At 41.1% G+C, this 10,968-nt stretch overlaps 3 protein-coding genes across 3 annotated transcripts in view; 1 reads left to right on the top strand and 2 right to left on the bottom strand.

Moving 5' to 3' along the window:
- The window catches only part of nsd1a (nuclear receptor binding SET domain protein 1a), a gene marked incomplete at its 3' end in the record, with an annotated part of 36,243 nt that extends 34,914 nt beyond the window's left edge, over positions 1 to 1,329 (bottom strand). Inside the window, exon 1 of the mRNA XM_038992886.1 lies at positions 442 to 1,329. Coding sequence (XP_038848814.1) covers positions 442 to 1,329 — 888 coding nt within the window. The remainder of the gene's footprint in view (positions 1 to 441) is intronic.
- The window catches only part of LOC120048907 (probable E3 ubiquitin-protein ligase MID2), a 1,198,409-nt gene that overhangs the window by 415,214 nt on the left and 772,227 nt on the right, over positions 1 to 10,968 (top strand). The gene's annotated exons all lie outside the window — the stretch shown is intronic.
- On the bottom strand, positions 4,378 to 6,748 carry LOC120047862 (UPF0461 protein C5orf24 homolog). Its single transcript, XM_038993418.1, has 2 exons — positions 6,529 to 6,748; positions 4,378 to 6,140 (listed from the first exon to the last, which is right to left on the bottom strand). Exon 2 carries the CDS (start codon positions 6,135 to 6,137, stop codon positions 5,469 to 5,471), a length of 669 nt encoding a protein of 222 aa, XP_038849346.1. The 5' UTR covers positions 6,138 to 6,140; positions 6,529 to 6,748; the 3' UTR covers positions 4,378 to 5,468.

Raw genomic sequence — 10,968 nt, forward strand, 5'->3', positions numbered from 1 at the left:
CAGGTCGTTGCTGTAAATGAGAACGTGTTCTCAGTCAACTTACCTGATAAAATAACGGATAAATAAATACATAAAAATATAGGATCATCCCTTTGACAGTTCAAAACTCTGATGGTGAAAGGGATTTCTTCTATCTTATTATATGTTGTTCAACATTTCTTTTTAGCATCTCAAATTCAAATGTGAAACAAATACTGTTATCAAATCAATATTATTTTGTTTAATATAAAACTAGCCTATATGGTTGATCAGCATATAGTGTACACCAAATAAAAAAATATCTTCTTGACAAATACTGTTCCAGGAGATTACACAGTATTGACAGAACTGGAGATAACGTCAGATTAGATCAGATATCTTTTAGAGCTACCCAGGATCCATCTACTCTGGGGATTATTATTATTACCATCATCATCATCATCAGTAAGAGAGGGAACTCACATTAGAGTTGGTTCCAACAGGTGAGATGAGACCATTGTCATGTGTGTCTCCTGTCATCTCACTGTCACTGTCAGAGTCCTGGTCCATACTCCAGCCATCCCCCATGGACATGTCAGGCAGGGCACTGGGGCTCAGAGTAGGGTCCAGTTCAGATAGACTCTTGGACATCAGGTTGAGAACAGAGGGTTTGTATGTGCTGTTATGGCCTACCCCTGAACCAGAAGTGGTGTTAGAGTCTGTGACCGTTCTGTCTCTGGCGGACTTAGAAGAGTGTTGTTGAAAAGGTACCAAATCATCCTCCTCGTCCTCATCCTCCCTGTCCCCACTGTCAAACAAGGTGGACTCGAAATGCAGGTATCCATTGGGGATGGGGGAGCAGCGCTCCAAACTATCAGAACTGACAGGAGAGAAACCGTTCTGATCCCGCATGGAATCCTCGTAGGGTTCTGTCTCCTCGTTACCAGTAGAGGGGGGCAGTCGGACCAGGGGAGCCCCAAAACTAGAGCCTCCCACTGGGCTGTGAGAGTGCAAATGGTTCCTGGCATGAAGGTCCTTGGGCTGGGGCCCGGGTCCCAGATCAGACCCAGGTCTGTGTACCATAGTGGAGAGGTCCTGGAGCCTCAGCAGAGGACTGTAGCAGTGGGGCCTCTCCCTCTCTGCCTGGTTATACCCGTAGCTAGGCGCCTGTTTGAGGGCAGAGGTTGACAGTTGCATGGCCGTCGAAGGTTTGTCTGTTGAGCCACGCTTGGCGCTGCTGTTGCAATGGTTTCTATACGAAGTGGTGGAAACTGAGAGGCGATTGGGGGGCCTCAGCTCTGGCTGACCTGAGCTGTAAGATGTGGCTGAAGCTGAGCCGCCCCGAACAGCCCGTCTGTATGAAGAATTCATGTTGTCATGGCTCCTTCCTGTCATTGTAAAAGAAAATGCAGGTTAGGGTGGTTGAGGTAAACCTTCTAGCAAACAAGCAGGTTTTTCCTATCCAGCTACAGTGTGGTCAATTCATATGGTTCAGACTCATGCACTGTTTGAAATAGCTACAATGTTACAAAACAATTGTTAAAAAAAACACAAGAATGTATATAAACCATACTGTCTGTGTGTAAATAACAACTCACATTCCACGCGACAATAACATAAAGAAAGACTACCGCATAGCCTACACGTAATAATACGACATTTGCATGGCTTCCCCTCTGAAGGCCGTCGGTAGTGGCAGCAGAGAAGACAAAAAGATCAGGAAAACCCAGCGAGCGACCGGTGTGCTCTGCCCCGTTCACAGTAAAATCATATCTACTCGTTCTGTTTTTGTTATCAAAATAGAACGATCGCAAATACTGAAATGATAGATCTGTGCAACATTGATCGCGCTGCCAAACTGACTGTCTGTAGGGGAGTCAATACAGTCAAAGCCATCATACAGAATGGCTCACACAAGTAGCCTACACAGAGCCTATAAACCGACATAGGAAGCATCCATTCTAACTCACAAAAGGACGGTTCAAAACGTTTAAATACATCGTCTGTATTAAAAAACGCAATAATCTTACCATTTGGAGGTCGGTCACAATAAAACCAACTGCGGGTCTTTCAGATTGGGGCATGAAGCGTGTGTTTTTTTCGATTTGTGAAAGCGGATCTGCACAATCCCAGCAGTAGCAGCAGCACTAGGCCAAGAAAGACCAACAGCTCTCATTCTCTCCCCTTCACCTCCTGTCCTATCTCACCAGCGGCGGCCTTTCCAAAACAGTCACCAATAGACCAAAAAAAATGTAACCTTCCATTTTAGTGCATCAAAAGTCAGTGTAGCGTACACCACCTTAGTCCCTAGCAATTACAATATCATTTTTACTACATGGTTGTTTTGCGGGCTGTCGAAATGCCCCTCTAGTTATGTTAAAACAAGCCCTGCTAGACGGACTGGCTGTGTTGGCGAGCAGAGCTGAGCAACCAATCCGCACAGCCACCCAACCCCCCCCCGTCTGCGAAGCCGCGGATCACAGCACATCGGGCCGGGGCACTCTCTCAACCTATCAGTCCTCAGTCACTAGAGAACACTGGTCTACAGTCACACTGACAAATCCAGATGTAGGATGTAGGCTACTATATCCCCTCATGTGTTTTAGTCAACATACACGAAACCCTTGGCTAGATAAATACTATTTATTATGGGGTTATGTGAGTGGAAAGTATGTCACACTGATAAACCATTGCGCCATTGGTTTCCTTATCCCAACAAAGGCGTAACTTGCTTCCTCCATTTTGGATAGCAGAGAGGTTGGAGAGAGAGATGAATCTGTGACCACAACGAACACGGATCAATAGTTCGAATGTGGTCGACTGGAAAACAGCGCAAGCGGATGCGGCCTAGTCAAAGTTTTATAATAGACTATGCGCCATATTGCCTGACAGCAGAGAAAATAGGCCATGTTGGCAGCAATACACATGTCAATGGTGGGGGCAAAGCCCTAACTAAAGTCGGACCCCTGGACGCCATGTCAATGAGGTGCAATGTAATATAATATTGTTAATTCGGCTAAATGCTTATCCGTTTTTTTCCGCGTATCCTGCAATAAGTTCGCATTAAAAATAACAATGACAGCAGCCTATAAAGAGAAGAATACGCCTTGCATAGTGGCCACACAAAAGGCTCGCCATACTTGCAGTCGTGCCCTATTGCTACTGTAATAAACTCGCTTCGCACAATACCCATCACTGCTACATCGAAATGACAGTTGTCAAATAGGCTACAGACATTGTTGTATAGCCAATTCTAATTAATCATATTACCTGATAGGATATTTGCCTCGGCTGCTCTTCATTGATGACCAATCTGTAGATTTGTAACCTTATGAGGCCGTCACTCAGAACGTAGGGCGAAGAGAATGAACATACAATGTCAGAGGACAAAAATAAGAAAATTAGTTTAGATTTTTTTTCTCTCGAAGTGGCCCACATTGTTTTTATGTTGAAATTATAGTTAAATGTGTTGTTCTTTTTTTCCTCATTCAATATTGGTTTCTCAGTTCTATGAGATTCACAACACAGGCCATATGTAATTCTAGGCCTATGTAAGACACAATACCCAGGTTTATGTACGTAAATCTTCTTAGAAAAATTATTATAGGATGCGAATATCAGGATTAAAACAGTATTCCTTATATTTATTTTAGAGTGGTTGGACATGCAATCAGTGTTTTATAACACTGTGGGGTGTTATGGGGTCCACTGGCTCATAGGGGGACCTGGACCCCATGATATGATAAGATATAGATTTGTTTGTCTGCACTTTACAAATGGAAATGATCTACACTGTTGTTTATACACTACACTATTAAAATATCAGTGACAGTCAAGACAATATCATTTTGGAATGACCATTTCACTTTAATTTTTGGTCCCACATACAGAAAACTATCTTATCGTTTTCACATAATCCACCACATAGCATTTTTTCCTCCGTTGGTTAAAATGATAGTTCCTACTCAACACCATTCTGGGTTTGCTTTTATGACTTGATAGTTAACTTGTGAGAACAAAGAATAAAGGATAATACAGTACACTGAGAAGACAAAACCATTAATATTCACAAAGGGTTAGAAACAACAATTCCTTTGTTGTCAAATAAGTATTATGAGAGGTTTTCAGATGCACTGTGTTCTCGTCAGTTTATTTTTTTAACCTTTATTTAACTAGGCAAGTCCGTTAAGAACAAATTCTTATTTACAATGACGGCCTACCCTGGCCAAAACCTCCCCTAACCTGGACGACGCTGGGCCAATTGTGCACCGCCCTATGGGACTCCCGATCACGGCCGGTTGTGATACAGCCCGGGATCGAACTCGGGTCTGAAGTGACCCCTCTAGCACTGCGGTGGTGTGCCTTAGACCGCTGCGCCACTCGGGAGGCCCAAAAGTTCAAGCAAAATTTCAGAAAACGTGTTGTAACAATGTTATATTGCATGAAATCCTGTGTATAAATATGCTATGTATAAATACAAATAAAAAATATGTCATACCATACAACACAAAAAGACACAAACACTGCCAAATGCACTCTGGGAGAAGCTTAAGATTCATGTTTTGCTAGTGTGTTTTGTGTTGTTTTCTACTAAGATTCATGTTTTGCTAGTGTGTTTTGTGTTGTTTCCTACTAAGATTCATGTTTTGCTAGTGTGTTTTGTGTTGTTTCCTACTAAGATTCATGTTATGCTAGTGTGTTTTGTGTTGTTTCCTACTAAGATTCATGTTTTGCTAGTGTGTTTTGTGTTGTTTCCTACTAAGATTCATGTTTTGCTAGTGTGTTTTGTGTTGTTTTCTACTCAGATTCATGTTTTGCTAGTGTGTTGTGTTGTTTCCTACTAAGATTCATGTTTTGCTAGTGTGTTTTGTGTCGTTTCCTACTAAGATTCATGTTTTGCTAGTGTGTTTTGTGTCGTTTCCTACTAAGATTCATGTTTTGCTAGTGTGTTTTGTGTTGTTTCCTACTAAGATTCATGTTTTACTAGTGTGTTTTGTGTTGTTTTCTACTCAGATGCATTTTCAATGTGGAAAACATCAGGAGGACAAGCAAACTACTAATGATAAAAGCACATTATATCAGAGCATAAAATAAACAGATGAATGAAAGTCAGATATTAAAACATTTAAACAACACATCAACCCTTCTCCAGACAGCGAGCATTTGACCAGATTATGATGAATAGTAGGCTATTTCTCTCATTCCTGTTTAGCTAAAGTATATTGACTGTATTTATTATATGCCTTATCATGCAATTTCGGTAAAATAAGATAACAAACTTATTGAAATAAAGAGAGCGATTTTAGTCTTTGGATAGAGACAGATTAAATGGTGACAATATCAGCAGAGTACAATTAAGAGAGGAGGAGCCATTCGTTAATAACCAGTGCCAGACATATCCAAAAGTCAACAAAAATTTTGGCTACATGAGTCCCTTCTGGTCATCAACATCCTTTAGGACAAGCACTCAAATATGATTTCCAGGCAATAGATACGAGACGAAGGCAGAACTACTCGTTAGTTTCCTCCACTTTGCCAGTAGGCTCACGCAAGCCTCGTTTCTGCATCAGGGTGTAAGGGAAAGGTGCCACTTCGAAGCTGGCATAGTCCAGTTTCTTTGCTCCGCCGACGCAGTTACTGAAGCCTAGTTTCTTGGTACCATCACAGCTCCCGTACTCCAGTTTCTTGAGCCGAGCCAGAGTCTTGATGCTACCAGGAGGCCTGCCAGGGCTAACCTTGTAGCCCGCCGCTTTGGTCGTACCCAAGGGCCTGCCGGGACTGGTCTTGAACCCCGCAGCTTTCGTGGTCCCCAACGGACGTCCGGTGCTTGTCCGGTAACCGGCTGACTTAGTGGTCCCCGAGGGTCTCCCTCTACGGCCGGACTTGACGACACTTCCTTTCTTTTTCTTGGAGCTCTCTGGCCCAGTTGGAGCCTCACCGGGCCCTCGGATCCTCACTGCCTGAGGGTGGAACTCATTCTGGGTCTCTTGTTGCATTTGACAGGGCATGGGCTTGTGCAGGTTTGGGTGGGGCAGCTGTAGAGTAGGGGGTGGGGGCGAAGGGTAGAATTTGTTGGATTGCGAGCTACATAAGTCAAAGTGGCTGGTTGGGTGTTGACATTCCTCTGCAAGGCCACTCATGCAATAGTCATTGCTGCTGCTAGTGACTTGGTGCATCATTTTCTGTTGAGGGGTACAAATGAAAGGGAAACAGGTTTAGAGTCATTGAATTGGTATGTGTGACACAGACTTACGAGCATGCACATAAACACACACACACAATAAGAACCTAAGTTGGTGATGCACATCACTATGTAATGCATATGTTATAAAGTATCTATTCTATGTGCAAACATCTTGTCCAACATTATTAATTAGAACAGGCTATTGTTGCAAAACCATATCGGCGGTGTTAATACAATACGCAACGTAGTGTCTCGCTATTATGCGTTTACAACCCAATAATACAACAGCTGTATAAATGGGGCAATGGGCGCTACTAAAACGAAATACCACGAAGAAAACTGCTGAATTTGCAAGTACATTTTGAGAACATTAAAAAACCACAAACCTCATTTGTAGGCGGATCATAGAATGCAAAGGGTTAAATATGAAACATATTTTCCATTCTTGACCGCCATAACATCCTAAAAACGCATGTATTCTACGCCTTATATTCCATGGATATTAACTTGATCCTGGATGACATTATGCGCCGGGTATTTCATATTTATTTATTCTTCTAGGACAGAGGTTTAAACGAGAAAGGCAGCCATTTTCCTCTGTTTTTTTTCTTTTATAAAATAGGAGGGGCTCAAAGCGCAGGCGCACCAGACTTTAAGGAAACCTAGCAGCCCTATAAAGACATTTACTATAATAAAAAATGGCATGTAATCCAGCCATAATTTCGATCAAGAATATAGGATATGATGTATTTTGTTTGTAACCTTTGTTTTGAAATCGTGGACATTGTGTCCAGGAAATGAGTTAACAGTTTTGAAACAGTTTTAGAAACGGGCGTCACTAGTGACAGCCAGTCATAAACCCCGCCTATTTTTACGTCTCTTCTTAAAATGGGATTTTAAACCTTAACATTAAACCTAACATTAACCACACTGCTAACCTTATGCCTAACCGTAACCTCATATTAAGACCAAAAAGCTAATTTGTGTTTTCATAACATTTTACGATATAGGTAATTTGACTTTGCGGCTGTGGTAACTAGTGGGAACCTTTATAAACAGAGGTTTATCAATATTGTACTTTCAGTAGGTGGTAGTATAACAATGACAAACATTAAGTACAGGATTAAAAACTTGCTTGATCTACTAAACCGTGTAACATAACTACATTTGACCTGACGTTAGTGGGAAAGCAATCTAATTTACAGAACTCACATCAGTTTTTCTGTACAGTTTCATACATATTCACATTTCAGTCACATCGCTAGTTCTTCACTGTCTGATTGTCAAACAGTAGTTTGCCTCTGTGAAACTGTAAACAAATATTTTTGTGCAATATTTTCTACACACATTTCTTTGACTGTATCCGCAAATCAACTAGCCTCACTCTTTACGAGGCTACAAATCAACTAGCCTCACTCTTTACGAGGCTACAAATCAACTAGCCTCGCTCTGGCTTTACGAGGCTACTAGTCTCGCAAAAGCTTAACGAAGCTACAAATCAACTAGCTTCGCTCTGGCTACAAATAAACTCCAAAAAACAGACAAATCCAGTGTTTTTTATAATACATCATATTTAATATGAGCTACATGTTGTGTGTATGAACTGACATGTGATCTACTGGTTGTGTGTATGAACTGACATGTGATCTACTTGTTGTGTGTATGAACTGACATGTGACCTACATGTTGTGTGTATGAACTGACATGTGACCTACTGGTTGTGTGTATGAACTGACATGTGATCTACTGGTTGTGTGTATGAACTGACATGTGACCTACTGGTTGTGTGTATGAACTGACATGTGACCTACATGTTGTGTGTATGAACTGACATGTGACCTACATGTTGTGTGTATGAACTGACATGTGACCTACTGGTTGTGTGTATGAACTGACATGTGACCTACATGTTGTGTGTATGAACTGACATGTGACCTACATGTTGTGTGTATGAACTGACATGTGACCTACTGGTTGTGTGTATGAACTGACATGTGACCTACTGGTTGTGTGTATGAACTGACATGTGACCTACTGGTTGTGTGTATGAACTGGCATGTGACCTACATGTTGTGTGTATGAACTGACATGTGACCTACTGGTTGTGTGTATGAACTGACATGTATGTGGAACTGATAGATACACTATATGTTCATGTTTTTAAATGTATGTAAATTGTAAAGTCTTTTGTCTGTAATGTTTTTTTCGTTATGTTTCAGACCCCAGTAAGACTAGCTGTCGCCATCGGCGTCGACTAACAGGGATTCTAATAAATTAAATCAAACATGACAACAGAAAGACTAAATTTACTGTAATACTTTGTACTGTTAAGCTTAAAGCTGGGAAGCAATAATACACATAGGTAAGGCATTTCCCCGTAACATTGTTCCACTAGTCATTCATTCCCTATTGAGTTCACAGGACTTAGGTCCAGTTGAATAAGCAAAACGTTTAAAACAAAAAAAATACCCCCAAATGGCACCCTATTCCCTCAGCCTGGTCTCGTAGCCCTTAATAGCTCTACATACTGTAGGAAGTATGGTGTCATTTGGGACACAACCCTATGCCAATTATTAGGTCTCCCTAATGATCTTGGTCCGTTTCTGGATCTTTGTCTTGGTAAACATGTCCACATACTTGTCCCTGACGCTGACTGTCATTCCACCCAGGATGGAGGGAGTCAGGCTGGGTAGAGAGAGAACAGAGAAGACATTCAGACTTGAAGCAGCATGTACAAACCAGCTCATAATCACTATATTAATCACTATATTTCACAGACTTTATGGTGACGATTTTAGTCAGGAGTAACAAGAAATGTAACCCCTAAAATGTCAACGTTTCTGATTCTGTAGGTGGACAGTGATTCCATTATTCTTTCATCCACTGTGGCTTGGTGTTATGTATATTTAGTATTAGCTATTCAGTAGCCTCCTCTGGGAGTTCCTAGTTCCTACCTTAGTCTCCAGCTTGAGCGTCTTTCCTTTGGCCAAGATGCCATTCAGAGCAACTCTCAGGTCTTTGAGGTTAGCAGCATCCAGAGGCTGGGAAAGAGACACAGGATTAAGAAAATGTCAAATACATGCAAGTCATTCATCTGCAAATGATCAAGCCCTGTAAATATAAAACCTGTAAATTACATTTTACTGAGAAACTAGGCGTAGAAACCCATTAACTGTAGATGTGTTGGTTGTTACCAGTGTTGGGGAGTAGTGAACTACAAATAGTTCAACTAGTAATTTCATTACATTTTGCAGTATATTGGTGGTAGTTTAACTAAATTCAAATATTGATACTGTTTTCAGTAGTTCATTATTTTTTTGCCATGTGGTGTTTTCAGCATCAAGACCTTCCTAATTCTCACTTGAAACATCGTTTTTGTGTTTAATAGGCTGAATTACACTTTCTGTTAACATCTGACTTTTGAGTGATAATATTCTTGCAATTTGTAGTCAATTACATTTTAGATATGATAATTTTTCACGAAGTAGTTTGGATGTAGTGAAATACTTTTTCAAAGTAACTTTATAGTAGTAAACTTTATTTTTTCTCATGGGTAACTTTAGTGTAACTTAACTTATTCCAGTTTGGAGTAATTGGTAGCTTAGTAAAGTACATTTTCAGAGTAGCTTCCCTAACACTGGTTGTTACATTGTATCAAGCTTGATCATTCATTCAATTAGTTTTGTTACTGCTATAGTGTCAGACAGGTCTGTCAAAACTAATGACTGGTCAAAACATAAGTCTTCGTGGACGCGAGCTGCACCGATATCAAAGTAACGATGTACCTAGGGTTTAGGTGAAGAGGTTCAGCTAACTATATGTTATTTTACAACAGAAAATAAACGTTAAATATTGAACGTCTTACCTGCTGTCCTCCTTGCCTCAAAGGTGCTTCCATTTTTTCCTGGGTAGTGCCACCCGGGTACCTTGGGGACGTCGCTATCCTAAACCCTAACCTTAACCCCTACTACAGTTCCCTAACCTTAACCATAACCTCAATTCTTACCTTAACCATTTTAAATTTCAAATTCAATGGAGTAACCTCGGATTTGGGACGTCTCAAGGAACCAGGATTGCATGGACCATTTCTCATACCGCTGACTAGGGTGAACCTCAATGCGCATGCGTGTGTCATAAACATTAGAAGCCGCTTAAAATTCTGGATAGTTGCTTTTGCATCCTGCCAGTCCGTTGTATTTATTCTCTGTGAATTATTATATATTTTTTATACCATTTATTTCAGCTTGATAACCTGCATGCACAATAGTCATGTGCATTTGAATAGCAGTAGATCTATTCACACTATTATCCACAATATTCATGGTATTTATTGTGATAGATTTATTATTTTAATACCGAGAGCACATTGTAGTTCCCATTCGCAACCACACGGTGGGAGCAAAGCCCAGATTAAGGGACGGGTGAGGTACGTCGACCAATGACGTAAACGCAGCAAGACCGGGGGATTTCGTTTATCTGACTCGGGTTACCCCGGTGTGAGAAATTTGAATGGGTGAAAAGTGATTGCATTTGTTTTGGAACCGGGCTGGCTCCCGAGCGTGAGCCAGGTGCCCAGCTCTGGCCGTCCGCGAAGTCGGCTCAAAACAAAAGTGACGTAATTAAACACGTTGTGGAGGGATGAGTTGGATTCTGTGTTTTCACATGCAAAAGTGATACAAAAAACGATGTATCTGCCTTCCCAATCGTAGTTTGAAAATTCAAACATTTATTTTATGGAAAAGAGATGTATGTTACTGGACGATGCACCATGCTGCCTTGTTGACATCCTGACAGAGAGACGCAGAGTAATGTTTGATTTGAGTATT

The sequence above is a fragment of the Salvelinus namaycush genome, chromosome 5, assembly GCF_016432855.1.
Source record: "Salvelinus namaycush isolate Seneca chromosome 5, SaNama_1.0, whole genome shotgun sequence".
Classification (NCBI taxonomy): Eukaryota; Metazoa; Chordata; class Actinopteri; order Salmoniformes; family Salmonidae; genus Salvelinus; species Salvelinus namaycush.